Source organism: Solanum verrucosum, unplaced genomic scaffold, assembly GCF_900185275.1.
Source record: "Solanum verrucosum unplaced genomic scaffold, falcon-dt-bn FXZP01000306.1, whole genome shotgun sequence".
NCBI classification, from domain to species: domain Eukaryota; kingdom Viridiplantae; phylum Streptophyta; class Magnoliopsida; order Solanales; family Solanaceae; genus Solanum; species Solanum verrucosum.
The window spans coordinates 2406861-2426652 of NW_026020398.1; the positions used below are offsets into that span (position 1 = coordinate 2406861).

A 19792-nucleotide genomic window follows, 5' to 3' on the forward strand; every position below is an offset into this window, starting at 1 on the left:
CTCATAATTATGTCACTTACTAAAATTAATTACTATATTTAAAAAAAAAAAAGTTTTTTGATAAACTACTATAATAATCTTTTGTCTGATTTTTACTTGATTTACTACTTTTTTTTAATCAATTACGCCTTCCACTCATTCACCAAAATTTTAGACAAATAAAAAGAATTCATCTAATTTTGTTTTTGATCAAATTCATACATTAGCTCTCAAGATCATTACAAGAGCAAAAAATTGATAATATATATATATAATGACAGTTGACCTTCTTTTAGTAAATTTTTCGAAGACTATAGTTATAGCGATCCTGCTATTTAACTATTTTGACCATTTTTAAATATCTCATTTCTTTTTTTTGATGTTTAAAGATTCGATCATTTTTGTATGATTTCTCTAGCGCGGCCACATTTCTTTCCACCACTAGGTCACTCTTGTTGGGGGATCACAATTTTGTTCTATTTTAAGTATAAATAATTTTATGTTCCTTTTCTTTTCCTACACAAACTTTGATGCTTTTCACTATAAAATTACACTCTTCCTTGATAATCAAATTGAGTTAAGTCTTGGTTTGAAGTCTTTCAAGATGTTGGTTAAATCAATTTCGTTAAAACGTTACACGGAGTCGGGAAGTTACCTTTCAAAGATGAAACAAATATTAATACTAATAATTTATGTTATTCAAGTGTTTATACGACCCACGAAGAATATACAAGAGAGATTTCCTTGAATTATAAAGAAACTAGCAACAAACAACTTTTGTTACTCAGTTGTGGAGACACATTTTAAAGATCCAAAGTAGCCTAAGAAAAAGAAATACCATACAAATTCTGATAGAAACATATCATAGGTTGTATTTATTGTTTTCAAGAACTACTACCATTTCCACAATCCACAACCTGGCATAACACTTCGTTGTTTCCTGTTCTTTGAAAGAATCAACTTATTATGTCTCCGTTCTTCCTCGGAAGTAGAGAGGGTTTTCCCTCTCTTGAGCCTTTGAAATCCTTGGAGATACGTCCTTCTCTTAACAACACCATGGAGATAAGGTATTAAACCTGTGTATGCATCCATCCCAGATCTCTTGTATGCCATGATTTGAATTTGCAGTTTTGACTACTCTAATAAGATAGATATGGTCATTTATAGGGGTGGGGGGTGGGTGGGGCAACAGAACAAAGTAGACAAGCCTGCACGTCCTGTGTGTTTGTTGCCAATTTCTGAGTTACCATTTACCAGTAAAGAATATAGCAAACAAGTCAAAAGTACATGTATCCGTGTGCATAAAAGATGTCAAACTTCATCCACATCCATCCTTACCAGACAAGAATTTGGGACAGATTCCATCTTACAATTATTTGGTCAGTTGTTGTGACAACATATATATAAGCATAAATTTCCATTTTCCACATTCAAAGATTCTAGATATCTACCTTAAGTCTAATATATCGATAATAGATATAGATAACAAACGGAACGAAATACAAAAACTGGGTAAATCTGCTGAATTAAACACTACAAATAGTGGAAGTATCAACAGGAACTTAAAAACCATAAAATATGTGAAAAATATGTACCTTACAAGAATCTGTGTCGCTAGCAAGATCAGGCAGAGTCCTAATAAGAAGCAATTACGGGGATCTCATCATGAAGAAGTTAACCAGAAACTTGGATATTTGGTGATATTATCATTTCAATTGATGAATTACAAGGATATCTGAGGACCTTGGTAACAGAATATTAGATCTACACAAAACTACATATGTACATTCAAAATCTTTGTTGGTGTCTCTCACCAATGGAGTCCACAAGGTTCACAAAATTTGCTGCCGTATCCATGAGGTACAATTCACATACCCTTTTGATAATGATACTACTAATAGGCTGGTGATTGTACCGCCAAACTACTACCAGACAGACACTCCATTATGCTGATAGATCGATAAAGACAATTTCCATTACACCAGCTCCTGAAGGGCTCTGAGTGTCTCAATTTCCACAGATGGTTTAGGACATTGGTTTCAGAGCATCCAATCAAAAGCTGCTATACATTTCTGAAACCCTCCACCTAGATGACAGCAGAGAAACTGCACAACTTCTAGACCAATTTTTTTATAATTGCCTTCCTGAATAACTATTTCCTTCTTTCCCTTTACGACATAACCCACTGAAGAATCAAAATTGGTTTGATTGACAGAACACAAACAGCTTCAGGAACGTGAGATGACCTTGATTACCCAAAAGTAGTTCAGGAGAGGAAACAACTTCGTAGGAGACCTTGTACAAAATCCGACATCAAGCTTACGTTGATTACCGTGATGTTTAAGTAAGCATAGTCAGTGTGATTAGCATCAATAGGCCTAGACCAGAGTCTAAATCTTTTCTTCAGCAGCAAGTTCTGCAGAAACATCAGCAGAAGAATCAACAGTTCCACTGCAACTGCCCGCTACAGTTACTTCATGAGTTTCTGCCCGACCAGGATCAGAGTGAACTATCTTCTCATCAAGAGAAACTTTTGCTTCAGAACAGCCATCAGAAGGGTTCAAGCCACATGCTTGAGATCCAGGACAGAGAGAAAGTTGACAGTCCATGTTATTTTCTGGGGCAGCATTCAAAGAAGTTTCAACCGAGGAATCAATTGCAGATTTAGAAGAAGAAACTTCAGCACCATTATTGTCATTAACTCCATCACCAATTGGAGAGGCATCCAAATTACCCTCTTCCAGGGAAACATCTCCGTCATCAAGACGTTTAATATCAGAAGTTTGCTTTAAAACCACATTTCGCCCATTCTGCACGCCAGGTGTACTTGGTTGAGTAGAGTCTGAGAGGACATCTATGGAAGGCTTTGTACTCTCACAAGTTGCAGAGACACATACTGAAACTTTTGTCTTGTCAGTTTCTTCTTCTGCACTTGGTGCAGCAGGTTCTTTAAAACAACTAGCTTTGGTATCTGCCGATAAACCTTTCCCATTGGCATCAATGGAAATATTATCTGAAACCTCCTCATTCTGTTTCTCTACCTCAATGTTTCTGGCAGAAGCTTCATCCAATGAAATGCACAATTTTTGATGGACCGGCTCAGATGACTGGTCATCAACTTCTGTGGAAGGACCCAATGAAACATCTCCCGAATCAGTGTTTCCTATACTTGGACCGGAAGGAGAGGAGGGCCTTGATTTTGTGGTCGATTCAGGCAGCTTCTTCTCCATATTGCATTGGACAGATGTAGCCTCCTTAGTGGAGATTTGAATATCTGATCCACAATCAGCACTTTCTGTTCTAACCAAAGCACTATCACTTAAATCAACAGGTGTAGATAGAGAATCAGAAGCACCAACACCGTCATCAACTTTTTCTATGCAGGCTTGATCTTGCAAGTTCCCGTCGCACTTAGTAGGGGAGTCGGAGTCCTTATCAGCTTTTTCAACCAAAGCAGGCAACCGAGGAACACTATGTTTTGAATCACCAGCATTTATACCAGCTACAGAAAAATCCAGAAGTTCAAATCACAAACATGGACAGTAAAGATTAAAAGATAAAAAAAAAATTCCTAAAAAGGCCAGCAAAAAGTAAAAGCAGAAATTTAATATTATATTACCCTCTAGGGTCTCTCCATTTAGTAACCTCTTTTGTAGCATATCTGTCCCAGGAAACACCAACATATTGATGGACTTCATCTCTAGCCTCTGTGATTCCTCAAGTGGATTAAATCCAAAAACTATGGTCCAAGTATGCATATGCTCAGATATAGCAGGAATAATCAACTTCTGAACTTTCAGTGTGGAGAGGACCTGAAAAAATGAGACCACAAATTAAACTGTTGGTCTGCAGTCCAATCTTGACGACCAAAATACAAAGAACATAATCAACATGCAATCACATAATGCCTGACTAACCGAAGCAGATGCATGTGACAGCTGGAAAAGGTATGACATGCATTTATTAACCATCCCGAAAAATCACTTGTACTGTTAGCAAGCATAAAGAAATTCAAGTCTTAAGATGTCCTACATATATATCCCCATTAATGGGAGATGAAAGCAGCAACAGGAATGAACAGAATTTCAAAACGGATGAAGCGAGGTTCCTGTCCCTTCTTTCACAATGTCACCATTTTCTTTCGGTAAGAATACAGCTGTCCAATGCTACTTAGCTTCTTTGGAGACTAACTCTTGGGAACTTACGGACATTCTTATATATTCAAATATTAATTCAAGAACTAGATAGTATTACTTTTCTTCTAGAGCATCAGGTATTACAACATTTCCTTACGCATCATACATTTCCACACGACTATTTGCTTTTTCATGTTTCTTACATACACATCAAGTGATTGCAGTTGTAGCTGTCACTTTGATAAAGTGCTGAATTAAATTATCTGTTTGCTACTTCTGAAGACCAGCACTGCAACGGAAAAGAAATTAGGATGTCCTTTGCTCCAATAAATCCTTTGGCGTAAACAAAATGATGACTCTCAATAGCTCATTTTATAATTGCATAGCAATGAATGCACATGAAAGTACATGACATATCTCAATGATCTCTTATGTACACAACCATCTTCAAAACAATTAGATGAACAATGTGAGGAAGCAATAATTATTCTTATACCGTCTCAATAGCAGACAGCAACCGGCGGCACATCCCTTGGCGCCTATATATATTCCTGGTCCCAATGTACGGCATTTCTGCAAGTTGAGTTCCATGGATCCTAAATTACAGCCAAAACATGTTTATTGATTGGTAAGGCACGACGGAACAAACATGAGCAAAAAATAAGAAAAAAGTTAAACAAGAAATTATCTAACAGGACAATTTAATTTGAGAGAGTGATGAGTAGAGAGGTTCCTTTACATGGATTCTCCAAAAAAAAAAATCTTTACATGAAAGTCAAAAAAAAAAAATAAAATTGCTTCTGAGAGTAATTTGGAGCAGTAGCTGACATTGAGATACATTCAGTTAAATGCTGGCAAAAAGGATGGTCCACTATTGCAATAAATTCTAAGACTAATTGATAAGCATAATTACATTTCATTAAAGATCATAAATCCCAATGCAAGGAACACAATCGCAAGTTCTGAGACAGTTCAACTGTACAACATATCCACATCCACACTCATGCACCAACTCTATCATTATATGAAAAATAAACTTGAACTTTTCAAATGCAAACGACTTGAGCAATCCAGTATACCTTATGGATGCAGCAGATATTATTTCATCACCCCTTTCCAAGATTGCCGTATAGAAGCCATGAAAATTCAGCCGGGTAAAGTTTGAGCTTCATAGGAAAGAAAAACAGCATCAAATAACTGCTGAATAATACAGCCAAATTCAGAGAAAAGGAAAAAGGGAAAGAACTCTGAACACAACAACCAGGTAAAAGACGAATCTAAAAACACACAAGCACATCCTGCAAAACCATAAAGAAAAAATAGGGAAATATTGTTCTCAGACATCAAAATAGAAATCGCATGGCTAAATTGACAATTCGGCTTTTGATTTCCAAACAAGAGATAAGGGTTGACCCAATAAAATCAATATATTTCCCTCAATGGTGATTCAAAAACCCAATCCGCAAAAATAAAAGAAATCATTTGTTCTAACAGCAACAGGCAACAATATTATAAAGAATCACAAAGAAGGAATCGACACATTCCCATGAATATGGCTTTTAACATCACAGTGCCATTTGGGGTTTCTTTGGTGACAGAGAAAAGGCGTGGGCATAATCTATTTGTAATTAGATTTCTAAGAAGATAATCTCTGTATTTCAAGGCAGAGTCTACAAGGAAGATAAAGAGTGGTGCATTTGCTAAAGAGTGCTGCAAGTTAAGGAGATAAGAAAAGGCAACAGAAAAAAGCATATTCAGTAATTTTCTACTATGTTGACAGTTTATGAGCATCAGCCAAGGACAAAAGATGTGAAATAAGAAACATTATACTCCCTCCCCTCTCAAATTGAATTTCCTGCTTCACCTTTGGAAATCAATCAGACCAGTGTAATAGCCTTCCGTCTTCTGGGATATTAAAAGTGTTTTTTTTTTCTTTCTTAAATGCTTAACTGGGAGATTTATGATATTTGCTTAAGCTTCTGGAGAAAAAGTGCTTTTGAGTAGTAGCAGAAATGTTTTTTGACGTGACGACAAAAGTTGTAAAATAATAAACATTGTACTCTCTCCCCTCTCAAACTGAATGTCCAGCTTCACCTTTTGGAAATAAATCAGACCAGTTTAAGTAATAATAGCCTTTTGTCTTCTGGTATATTAGAAGTGTTTTTTTTCAAATGCGAAGATTTATGATGTTTGGTCAAGCTTCTGAAAAAAAAAAGTGCTTTTGAGTAGTAGCAGAAATTTCATTTGTCGTGAGGATGAAGTTTGATGAAGGTAGCTTCTCCTCAGAAGCAGAAGTAGAAGTTGTTTTTAACTTTTACGGGACAGATATGTAGTTACAAAACATTCATATTTACCAAACTATCCTCAATGGGCAACAATGCACTTTCCACAGCACATTTGTGACCAAAGTCTCATAGACTTTCTCCCTATGTATATTGTGATTTTAATTGTTGAATTATAATTCAATGAAATTTAAAAAAAAAATGATAAAACACTCGCATAATAAATAATTCAAATCCTCTATTTCATTCTCAAATTCGATCTTCATTCTAATACTAAGTATTTGGTCTTTTAAAACAAGTAATTTTCTAAAACTTTACATTCTAACATCACAAACTTACTGTTATATGGACATACAAGTCTTTAATAAGAATAAACGTCCTCCTCACAAGCACCGGACGTAACTTGAGTAAGTGTATCAAGAACTAAACCTTACTTTCAATTAGCTGGTATTTCCTATATAGATCCCATGCTTCCAGTGTGTTCTTTGTTTGCTAAATCTGTACTGATCCTGAATTTTTTTTCTTTGATAGTGAATCCATTCCCTTTTGCCACATTCCATTACCTTAATTTTTCACACCTATGAACCTCTGCATCTAGAGGATATGTCTATTTTATCTCAAGTGACCTCCTCGTGCTTTATCTTCTATGCATTACTTGCATCCTATATGTGATGTGATCATTTTTTATCGTATATGACCGTACATCCATCTTCAAATTAGTATATCTATGACATTTTACATTATTAGTAAATGCTGATATTAAATCATTCAGCCAGCTTAATGAAGTTAATCAAAAATAACAGGTCTTCAGTATTTATCATAACATTTACAAAAGTACAACAGGGCATATAGAAGGTAAAGAGATTATTACCCGCAGTTATAAAGAACATTATGAATAATATTGATGCCACTTTTCCTATCCACAATCGGCAAAAAACATTCATCCATAACAGCCAGTGCAACAGCTAGTTTAGAATTGCACTCCACCCGTTGAGAAAAGGCATGATGAGAATGATCAGAGTCTAAATCCGTTCGTTGAATTAGGGACCATGAGAATCCAGCTTCAATCTCATGTTTGACACCAAGAATCTTCTGCAGATGATCATACAGCTGCAAAAATAGAGAAGAGAAATGAGTCAAACTATTCTAACATATCCTGTGAGAGATGGCGACACAGACTATCTCAGCTCAATAAATAGTTTCATTACTTTCGAGCTTGAAACAGTATCGGACTCTCAGAGAAAAAATTATAATTTCAGGACACACAATATTCACCATTTACTGCATGTTTCTCAATAAAATAACAGAAGTCCAACTGAATTTGCTACCAAACTGGTAGTTTTGAAGATCATGCATTTGCATAATGGTAACTTTCTGAGAGAAAAATAAACTCCAGTTAAGGCTCTTGAGCAACCAGTAAGTAATCAAGGATAGTAGACAAGGAGAAGGGGGTCTAAATTCATCCATCTCATTCATGCCTCCCCACAGTATTAAACTGTTTGGTTTTGTCAATTCAAGCCTCAACAATCCAATTGCATTTTCCTCTCTACTCCGTTTCTAAGTTCCATATGGCAATTTCAGGTTCCTGTTCGGCTTTGATTGTACAGATCGCTACCATTACTTTCAGAAATTTATCTTCCAGGTCTAAGTTCAAGACTACAAGCTACAAAGAGAGGATTTAGCCCCATGTTCATGGTGGTTAGTTCAACAGATGCTAACCGTGCAATACTTGGTATGAGGCATTACATTTGTTTTTTGCAGCAGTTCTCATTAGCAGATCTGGAGCTTGTTCTTGAACCTTCTATAGGTGCAGCGGGCTACACGAAATACAGTGGAAGGTGTATTGGAAAGCTGGCAAGGGCAAATGTTAAAGAAGTCCTTGAAATACTTTATAGAGCAGTTCCTGCATGCACTCTATGGAACATTTGGACGGAATGCAACCATAGATCTTTTAAATTCTAGACATTCAACTCTTGGCATAAAATGGTCAATGTAACTGATGTTGATCTTCTCATGAACTTTCATTAACTCCTTACTTTAAAAAAAAAGAGCAATTGTCCTCTGATTTTTGCGCATCTCTGCACTTTCTTGGTGCTACAAATTTATTAACATTTTCACGTCCAAAAAATGGTAACTGTATTAAAAGAGCAGGCACCAAGAAGGTGCTCAAATATATGCAGGTGAACAAAAAGCAAAAGAAGAATCCATCCCCAATCTTTTACTTTCAAAAAAAAAAGAGGGGTGAGTGAACTTTCCAATTGAGTCATTTCTTGAGATTGTTCCTATTGGTACCAAGTCGTTAAAGCACCTTATAGAGGAGATGATTGGTTAGCTACAATTTGTCAGTTTGACAAGGCCAATAATAGATGGGCTAGGTTCTGTTACCTGGCGTATATAGTAGAGAGGGTCCTTTGCAGTCATGTTTAGGAGCTTATCAGGGAGAGAATTGGATAATGATACCATGTTGGTATGACAATGCCAAAAGTGGAACCTAGTTTTGGTTTCTTCAAATAAAATGGAGAAGAGAGAGTAAACCCCAATTCATGTTTAGAATCCACTATCCAGAGTGTATCCCCCTATGGTATACTATAATCAAAAGAGTGTTCCTCTTTATTCACTGTATATAACTGCTACATTCTCACTAAGTAATAAATTTACAAGCCTAGTGAAGTTAGGCTCTTCACATGTAGAATTGGTACCACGAGGTATCCTTGGCTCAAGCAAATTAGAAACTCAAGGTTTACATTCCGCAGCAATTAAAAGGACTTGGATGACTAAACAAAAGAAGGTTACAGATACAGACTCCTTTAAGAGAGATCTACTAGGATTTACAATCCATGATATCAGACTTCAGAACACAAATATGCACATTACAGTGCTGCGGCCAATTAAAAGGATGGGTGGTTCGTTGAAAACAGTGTTTCAAGAAGAAATAAAGAAACAATTCAGACAAAACAAGCTGACTCTGGGATTCATATATTATTTCAGGGTTGAAGTCCAAATTTTTGCCTTTTTTAGCTGTGTTTGCATCATATTTGGCTAGCAGATCTTTTAAAGACCACAGCCTTTCAGTTGGATCAGTTTTATAGTCCCTAAAGTTTTTTCAGTCCATTTCTTCCTTTACTCTTGTTTATTGTCTATGCAATTAGTTGCAGAGTTTTGATTCTCAGCTTCTTCGCTCTTCCAACAGCATGTCAAATCATTGTGCCGATTATATTAACATTCATAGATCACAAGAAAGAACTTCCAGTCTGTGCTTCTTAATTTAAAATCCTCACTTGATTTTTTTTCCCCTCTTGATTTCCTTTATATGCTCTCAATTTTTCACTTGAAAGGTATTCTAATATCCAGAGAACTGAAAGATGCCACAGACATGGCTTGTGTCTATACCATCCAGCAGGCACTTAGGGGTCGTTTGGTAGGGTGTATAAAAGAATTGCTAAATAGAGTGTATTAGTAATGCTTGTATTAGTTATGCTTGCATTAATTATACATAGATTATTTCTTATGCATTGTTTGGTTTGGTGTATTAAAAATAGCATGCATTGCATAAAAATGTATATTTACAAAGATATCCTCCACAATTATGGTGGAAAAGATGTGAAAAGGGTTTTGAGGGGTAATTGGGTCTTTAACCATGCTAATCCATGCATTAAATCCCCTTGCATTACTAATACCTAGAAATTCATGGTATTAGTAGTACACACCTTAATACACAATAGAGTGTATAACTAATTGCATAAAAAAGTGTACCAAACAAAGTATTGCTAATACACAGAGCTAATGCATGCATTATTTTTGCTAACCAAACGACCCCTTAATGCGGAAGAGCACATTTTTGCTTTTCAACTCAGCTTCTTTGGCAAGAGACTGAAAGTGAGACATGTAATGACAATGACCAATTTCAATTCTGAAGGTTCTAAAGCTTGGGTGATCATGACTGCATTTTTCAACACATGGATGGACTTTATGCCAAATGTTATTTGTTTGATATGAAGGTAAATGACAGTTAACTCCATTAGAATTTGTGACAGTACAACAATTGAAAAATAGTGAACAATGAAGGTTGATAAAAGAAATACCTCTTGGCATTTCTTCCCGCAAAACGATACAGATGGACTATTAGAACTAGAGGGTATAGCATTCATATCCAGACTGCATGATTTATGATCTGCAAAATGGAAGTTCAATAATTCAGCTCAGTTATAGAAGATGTAAAGCAACTAAACCTCCAAAAGCAAAACATCTTTACATTTTTTCTCACAGAGGCTGCACCAGCGAAGCTCATCTACAGCTCCCTCATCTTCCTCTGTGATAGTACTGCCGGTGTTACAAAATTTGCATGTGCAATTTGGACAGAGCCAATCGCCTGGAGGAAGCATCTGCAGAAAAAAGAAACATGTGAGCCTGATGCTTAGAGAGACTAGATTTCATCTTCTAGGCTGAATTCAAAGAAGCACATAAATAATATTATAAAGAAACAGAAAATTTCAAAATCCCAGTCTGCATATGTTGCATCTTTTGGAGATGCCTAGGTAGAGTTTGATGTTCTAAGAAATACTTATCCTAATCAATGTTCATTTCCATATTACACAATCAGTTCTGGTGATATTTATGCACTTATCTTTCTTTCCATTCTTTTAATGATACAAACAACAAACTAAAACAGTCTTGCAGATGGAAGGGAAGAGGACGGAGTTATTTTTGGAATGATTTACTGATCGGTTTCACCGAACAGTTATGCTATAACGATGTCTGTTGACAGATGTTGAAGCAAGATCAAGAAACAAAATGGGCTAGATTGCATACTGTTGTTGATTGACTTCTGTCACATAGCTCCTTAATGGTTGCATTTATGCATGAGATTTAGGGGCATGTGCACTCAATAATTTCAGATAATCAAACAGCACATGGAGCTCAAGTCTGTTGACCAAGATGGTGGTAAAGAAATCATAAAAGGGAATAACTATTCCTAGAAACAAGAAGGGAACAGATGCAGATAAAGTACTAAAGTACACTGATCTGTTCACAAAGAGCTACAAGACAGCCAAAAACATTATTGTTAATAAGTAGAGGAACTTTTTCAATTACAGGAGTGTCCTGGCCAACTTGCACGCAGCTTGTCTGATCCACCAAGTACCTGTTGCCTCCCACCAGCATAGGTACCGATAGTAACTCTGACTGGCGAGACTTAGTCAGAAGGTAAGAAATAACCTAGTGCTTTTTGCCTCTATGGGATTTGAACCTGAGACCTCATGGTTCTCCTCCTGCTTCATTGACCACTAGGCTATACACTTGGGTGCTTAAGTATAAGACTTTCATCATAACTTAAGTTCTTACAAGTGTCTTTTTCTTTTTGAACTTGGAGCAGAGCCATCGTCTTGTCTTTTCTTTTTCAACTCAACAGGATTGTACTTTTTCCTTTCCATTTTAACCAGTTCGTTCTGTTCAGTTATTGTACAAATCACATGGATGTGATAAAAGTGAAACCATTTATTGGAAACTACATATCTTGTAGATCAGTTGTATATCGTTGCAAGATGATCTCAAAAGACATTGCTTCCTCCATTTCTGACTTTCTGTAACCTGGTTCTTTCTATAGTTCTATTTTATCATAGGACTATGGTGGTTTCTCAAATGGAAATGTTAGTATCAGTCTCTATCATTTTGACCTTCCCCACAACCAAGCTCTGTTCTTTATTGTTTGTCTTCCATCTCCTCAGTAGTTTTAAAAGTCGAATTTCCTAGGATAAAGGACACTTTAAGATTCTTGCACAAAGGAAAACAAGAAATTCATACATTTAAAATGTGAGGAAACTACCCTTATTACCAAGTATAGACAAAAAGAAAAGATGACAATATCTTTCATATTTACCACCACAAAAAAAATAATTAAAAAAATAATAATGCACGAAGGCACAGTACTAATTAAGAGGGGAAACATGCTAACAGTGAGCAAAAAAGCATATTCTACATACTTGTACACCCAGACAGCTTTGATGAAAAGTCGAAGGGCAGCCATCACAACACATAAGGTCCCCACCATCACCACATCTACCACAAGTATCATCATCAGGGTCATCACTGTCGGCGTTTACAGTGTGGAAATCTTCGCGATCAGATTCTCCTTGCTGATTCCATGCATCAACCAAGCACTCCAGCAAAGAAACACCAGACTCCAAGATTATGTTTTGATATGGTTGACGCAATGTACTTCCTGCATGCAGCTCAAATTTTGAAACTGGAAGAATTTTACTACAGCAACCACAGTGGATGCCATCTCGTGTTATCCAACCTTCTAGCTTTACTCTGGTCCTCCTACGATTCATATATTGAACCTTCTGACTTAACTTCGCTGTCCCAGAGTCGATCATCCAGGCCAATAAGGTTCTCTTTCCAGTATAAGGAACATAGCCATCGCTTTCAGAATCTTGCTCCTTATCAGATCTGCGAACCAACAATGTACATCGCCCAATTATCCTACTTTTTCTTCCCTGTATTTCACTGGAAGCAGCTCCAATAGATGATTTTCCGGACATATCTTGCCTAGATCTTCCTCCCTTTGAAGAATCGTCACTTGTATCACCATCAGTCTCCTGATCTGTTGCATGCGACTTGCATTTCAGAAACTTACCTTTCTTCTTTACATAGCTACTTAGTCTTTCCTCATGCTGATCATCATCTGTGTCCTCTGCAGACTCTTGCATAGTAGACTTCATGTAATCTCGGTTCTTGGCATCATCTTTTCTTTTCTTTTTCATTTCTTTCTCAATCTTCTTCCGTGTTTGCCTGGTTAGCTTATTGATTAAATCATCAGCTAATGGAGCAAACGAAGTAGAGTCACCATCAAGTTTACTTTTTCCTGGATCTTCCTCTGACTGTTTTTGCAGTGCATCATAAGCCTTAATTATTGACCAGTATGCCGTTCCACTAGGATTAATATACACTGCATCCAAGTAATCTCTGTTCCTTCTTGGTCTATAGTCAATGGTCCATCCAGCTTCAATAAGCATTCCTCTGATCCTCTCACGCAGTTGCTGCTTCTCAGTACTCCCACCTCGTTTCAATTTTCCTTCTTTGCTTTTGGCAGGGGTAACATTTTCAGCTGCTATGGACCTGTTTTCTTCCTTAATCACCCTAGCATTTGAGCTAGCAGGCTGAAGCTGCTGCTTATCCATACTCCCACGACGTTTCAATTTTCCTTCTTTGTTCTTAGCAGGGGTAACATCTTCAGCTGCTACAGACCTGCTTTCTTCCTTAATCCTCCTCGTCTTTGAACTAGGTGGTGCCAACTTAAGTGATGTATCAGTTCCATCATTTTCAGAGTCTATAGACTTAATGCCTTTCGCCAAGAAAGATTTTTGTGATTTCAGCTCAGCCTGCTCCGTTTTAATGGACAGTGGTCGTTTTTCAGGGCGTTTAGAATCCGAGTGCAAAGAAGCTCGGCGTAGCACATCCTTCTTGACACCATCGTCAGAACTGGAACCTTTCCTACTTTCAACATCATAATCCTTGTGTGATAAGTCTATCTTCTTCTTCTTATTCACCATTACCTTCAAGACTCCATTTTTCCCTTGAAATCTAATTGGTTCTTGAGACGATTCCCTACTCTTCAACCTAAGCAATGAAATTGGCATATGTGCTTCATCGTCATCATCAGAATCACTCCTTTCCTTAGAACTATCAATATTAGAGTGATTCCTCTTCTCAATCATCATATTCCTACTAGAACTCCCAGTTCTTGCAGAATTCCACTTCATCTCCTCATTGAATTCATCGTATTCGTCGAAATCAAACAAATCTAACTTACTTCTCTTACTCTCACTTTCAATATTCCCATTCCTACCAAATTCCCTACTTTCCACGCCACTTTTTCCACTGCCAACTGACCCATTGTGAAATTTCTCTCCACCCTTTCTCCTAATTGGTTCCAATGACTCTTCACTCGACTCCGAATCACTCTCAACCAATCTAGGCCTCTTTTTCACCTTCTGTGAACCCCTTGAAGAACCCACACCCCCTCCTCCACCCATGCCTATTCTATCATCTTTCTTCTTAATTATCAAACACCCAGATGAACTTTTCTTCTTCACTACACCTCCTGATCTCACACTACCCTCCATACTCAAACCTTAATTCATAAAGAAAAAAGATTGCAAATTCACCCCAAAAGTTCTCGAACAAACTTTCAGAAATCCAAATTCTTCGTTCAGTTATCTAACATTCACAGATCTGAAACAGAAAAAAAAAACACAACTTTTTCAATTACAAACAAAAATTAGGGGAATTTCGTTGGTGTTCAGTGAGTAAATTGGATTTGCATGAATAGAATCGACGGCGATCTTTACCTTGCCGGAAAGTTTGGGAACTGAATCGACGGCAGAATTACCTTGTTGATCCGATCAGTGACGTAATTCTCCGGCGAAGCAAGCGAATCGCACAAGAAAGATAGAGAGCAATTGTATTGATTCTGGGCTACTCTGTATATATATGAACAGAGCCCAGCTTCTTCTTTTTTTTTCTTTTTTTTTTTTTGCTATATAATATTTTATCAAAAACACAAAAAGATAAATATAAAAATAAAAAATTTACTGTAGTATACAATATTGTTATCTTTATATTAATTTTTATAGATATAGATGAAATAATTTTAGTATCTTAAAATTCTGATATTGATGCATAAGTAGTTCTAAACTGATACATTCTGTTTCTTGAACAGATAAAAGAGTTCAATTAATATGTTAATATTCTTATTTGATTCACTAATATTCATTTAGTCTCATACTCCTATTAGGTTTCCATATTTACTAAAAATAATTACTCTAAATTATTTATTAATTTACAAAATAAAAATATAATTAATTCTTTTTAAAAAAAATTACCCGATCATGATTTTTTTATCATCTTTGAGTTAATACTAGTAATCAAAGATAAAGGGTAAATTAGAAAAATTAATCATTTTATTTATGATTTCTTAAGAAGTGTGTAAAAAAATATAAAACTAATATGAAACGTAGTAAGTAGTTTCCTCACCATCCAAGATTGTAGTTGAGTGGTAATAGTTTTCGATTTTGAATTATTCTAGATACAAAATTGTTTTTATTAGAAAGCGCACAATGTTTTTTTAACTTTTTAGAAAGGCCAAACACATATACAACCCCTCTAACTTGTCCATATTTTTCATTTTGGCACTTTATCTTAGCCTTGTTTCATTTGAACTCTATTTTTTATGTTCCATTTTAACACGAAATACTGTTTTTATGATTTATTTATTTTTATATATATTCTTTAATTGCAACTTCTTATTTTAAATCGACATGTGTCATTTAATTTTAGTTAAAAAATTTAAAATTAACAAAAAATAGTTCTTTTTAAAAAATAATAATTTATTTTTAAGGGTGTTATGTATTTTTGTGTGAAAAATAACCGACGAAATTGTGTTGGTCTTCTTTCTTTAAAATCACCGACAACCTAACAAAGTAAGTCGAGTTTTAACATTGTTTAGTAGTGTTATTAGCAATGAACAAGAGTCTTTTTTTAGTAGTGTTATTAACAAAGTCAGTCAAGTCTTTTTGAAGATGAGTTTGTTTATTCGTATTGATTTATATTAAAAATTAAAAGTGAGTATTTGCATTAAATTTAGATAGCCTAGATGATAAGAAAAAATAAATAAGTAGTGTTATTTAATTTAATTGAATGTTTAAGAAAGAAAATCAAAGAACTTTCGTCAATTTACTTTCATGCAAAAAATACAGAGAAATATCAAAATATATTATTGTTTGAAAATATTTATGTTCGTTCGCGAATGTTTAATTTTTTTAATTAACAGACACACGTCTATTTTTAAAAAATAAGAAATTGCAATTGAAGAACATAAATAAAAACAAATCATAAAAATTAGTATAAGTGTTTAAATGGTAAAAAAAATGGAGTTTAAGGATTAAAATGGAACAAAGCTAAGTTGGAGTGCCAAAATAAAAAATGAGGGCAAGTTTGAGAGGCTGTATATGTGTTTGGCCTTTTAGAAAACATAACTTATCATGAAGCAGACAGATTATAATTTACCAAACAAGAAAATTAAGTTTTGTGTTGGAATAAGAATCTTAAGTGATTTAAAATTTATTATTTTTTATATTTATTTAATTATGTATAGTTAGAAAAGAATTTGTTTGTTTCAATTCATATAGAAATATAATTTTTTTATTCAGATTTAATTTGATTTTCAGTTAAGCCATAATTTTGAGGCAGCAATTGCAGGTAGTAAAAAGGGGTAAAAAAGAGAGCAGTAGAATCCAAGGGTTTCTAGATGTGGGGGCTGGGTGTCAGTTGAGCATACCGTTGTTCACCAGTTAACTCATTTTTTTTCTTCTGAATTTCACTATGAGACAAATTCTTTTCTTGTGAGGTTTTTTTTTTTTCGAGATATCTGTTTTGGAATCTAATTAATATGAATTTCACGTGTCGAAAGTTTTATTTTGATAATTAAGCATTTCTTTTATTAAAAAAGACGGTTTCATATTGAAAATTTCAACTTAAAGCTTTTGATTATAAATAAAGAAATACTTACTATATCACAATATTCGATAACTGTTGATAGTATTCATACGTAAGTAGGTTTAAAAAAATTAGTATTCCTTCTATTTTGAATTGAGTGACTTGATTCAAAGAAAGTTAAAGAAAAAATTGATCTTATGGTTTAAAATTAAAGATGTGTCGAAGATTTTTTTCATATCTAAGACTTGAACTCGAGATCTTTGATTAAGGGAGGAGCAACACATCCACTACTATCTATCCTTGGGTGGTATTTTACCTTGATTTCACTGTTTGAGAAATTATTATTTTTTGTAGATTTTTCATTTGGTGTCGAAACATCTGTTTTGAAATTCAATTAATTTGAATTTATTCGATGAGTTTTATTTTTAGGAATTAAGCATTTTCTACTAAAGGCAACTTCATACTGAAAGTTTAAACTCAAAATTTTTGGTTAGAGATAGAAGAAATACTTATCACAATATTTTATAACTGTTTTTATATGTGCAGTAGTTTTTCCAAAAAAAATAAAATTAGTACTAATAATTTTGCTAGTAATTTTCTATGATCAGTTTTACTCATAAAAAGGTGGATTTTTTTTTTATAATTATTAAAATCTAAATATAAAAGTTTATATTTTTATCTTCACTTCATTATTAGTAGATCAAACCCAACAATGCTATACAAAGAATTATTGACATGGTTAAAACTTAAAAGTTAAAACTATTAAAGATTAACTAAACAAACAAGAACCAAATCTTAAAAAAAATCACTTGTATCTATATAAAAAAAATGATCTAATAGAAAAGACGTTCTTATTAATATAACGTAAGAAAAATAGTATCTCTTTAAACATATATAAGAAAGGGACAAGAATAATTTTTTAATCAAACACTTGTAAGTTGTAACAATGTCAAACCAAATAAGGCCTTAATCAGTCCCGTAACTAATACAATTATCAATTTTTCAATTCACTTTTATCATCAACATTTTCAAGAATTTGGTAAAAATGAAAAAAGAAAAGTTGCATAATTTTTATTTATTTATGGGAAAAGAATATGTTGGTCTAGTGGTTGACAAAACCAAATATATAGGGTGAAAATTGGAACAGTGATAGATGGGGAAAAAGAGAAAAGGAAAAAAAGGGGATGTCTTGCAAGAACCAATGTGTTGGTTGCTTTTGCATGGTTTAATTAAGCATTTTTGGAGACAAAATAATGACACAAGCCAGGGTTATTGGTCCTTGGGAGACTTATATATATATCATTTGACCAATTATGGACTCGTTTCGTTTCGTGGCTGATTAGAGTTATGCATATATTAATAATGGAGAAATTAGTTATGTGTACGAGTCTGTTATTTTATGCAAATACTAGTTATGAAGGGATTAACTATATATGTATTAGTTATTTCATTTTCTATCCTGCATATTATAATACATATGTTCCTTCATAACTTATACATATAATTGTCATACATGTTTCTAAATTGTCAATCAAACGTCGTATAATTTTATAAATGAATAATTTATTTCCTATCTACCTACTAAACATTGTATAAGTTAGATGTGAATTAATTTATGGATAACTTATTTCTTATCCAGCTCCCAAACGACTTATAATATGATTAAAGTATATACAACATATATATACATACTATATATATATATATATATACTTTGTATGTATTTTTTTGTATACAAGATTTCTGACTATTCTGGTCGTTCAACTTTTTATTTATAAATGTAAAAAATAATAAAAGAAGAAGATGTCTCTTCATTTCTTTAGACTTATAACAAAGCTCTTTCACATTATTTTTTTTCTCACTTTCAAGCATCTCATTCGACAGATACAAGTTCATGTTTACTATTCCAGTATAATCCAATAAGATTAGTTTGAGTTATATACATTATATATACACTAATATATAGTATTGTAAATAAGTTTTACGTCTTCTTTGAAGTTTTACATGCTACTACAAGATTTCATTTAGGTACCTTGTTTTGTAGGTTACTAATCAAATGTTGCCAGTATTAAAAAAATGGAGTTTGACTTATATACATCCATAACATTATAGGAACATTCTAATTTCTATACTATAAAGTCATATTTATATAGATTGCAACAGATAATCGACCTTATTATAAAGAATGAAATTTATGATCTTTTTAACAAGATAGTGTGTCCAGAAATTCATGTTAATGAAAACTTTCCAAATATTTTATATGAGATTTGGGGTGTGTTGGATTGAAGGAAAATGTTTTCTTGAAAAATATATTTTAGGAAAATAAGTGAATTTTTTACTCTCTTTTTTTGTGTTGGATAACTAAGAAAAAAAATATGGGGAATACCCCCCACAAAAACAAAATAATTACAAACATATACCCCTTACATTCATACCCCACTAAATAATTACACTATATACCTTCAACTAATTTCGCTTAACTGATACAAATACTATATATATATATATATATACACTGATTTAGTATCAATTAAGTGAAATTATCAGCCATAATGAATGGGGGCATGTGTTGATTTTTTTTATTTTTTTTTGAGAGAATGAGTATTTCTTGAATTACTTTGGATTGGGGTATGAACATGTAATTATTTTGGGTTTTATGACCCATTTATATAGTTTTTCCCAAAATATATCATCCTAAAAGTATTTGTTTATATTCTAGAAAGATACTATGAGAGGAGAGGGTAGCGGTAGGGCTAGGAACTAGGAAGTGGGGTGAAGATGAGTTGTGATGGAGGGTGGGTACGACACATATAATCAATGTTGAGTGTCATTTGTGGAACTTATTCGTATTCCTCATTTTTAAGAAGCTTATTTTTTCAGAGAAAGTGTTTCCAAAATTTT

General features: G+C 34.0%; 1 protein-coding gene across 2 annotated transcripts; it reads right to left on the reverse strand.

Annotated features, from left to right (window-relative positions):
* Window positions 1–1653: 1653 nt before the first annotated feature.
* Window positions 1654–14873, reverse strand: LOC125839389 (uncharacterized). Of its 2 annotated transcripts, none has more exons than XM_049518373.1 (9): window positions 14787–14873; window positions 12376–14629; window positions 10650–10779; window positions 10480–10568; window positions 7269–7507; window positions 5195–5281; window positions 4612–4711; window positions 3599–3791; window positions 1654–3481 (listed from the first exon to the last, which is right to left on the reverse strand). In XM_049518373.1, exons 2-9 carry the CDS (start codon window positions 14518–14520, stop codon window positions 2370–2372), a joined length of 4095 nt encoding a protein of 1364 aa, XP_049374330.1. In that variant the 5' UTR covers window positions 14521–14629; window positions 14787–14873; the 3' UTR covers window positions 1654–2369. The 2 variants fall into 2 exon arrangements, with proteins under 2 accessions (XP_049374330.1, XP_049374329.1); XM_049518372.1 differs by having other exon boundaries at window positions 14746–14866.
* Between the last annotated feature and the right edge of the window lie 4919 nt (window positions 14874–19792).

What these genes read in the sequence shown, in the direction of transcription:
- LOC125839389 (XM_049518373.1), bottom strand. Translation starts at nt 14,520, where the DNA reads ATGGAGGGTAGTGTGAGATCAGGAGGTGTAGTGAAGAAGAAAAGTTCA. An exon ending in GCGGGAAGAAATGCCAAGAG is followed by an intron (nt 7,508 to 10,479) that starts GTATTTCTTTTA and finishes CTATTTTTGCAG; the next exon opens with CTGTATGATCATCTGCAGAA. An exon ending in ATATCTGCTGCATCCATAAG is followed by an intron (nt 4,712 to 5,194) that starts GTATACTGGATT and finishes GCTGTAATTTAG; the next exon opens with GATCCATGGAACTCAACTTG.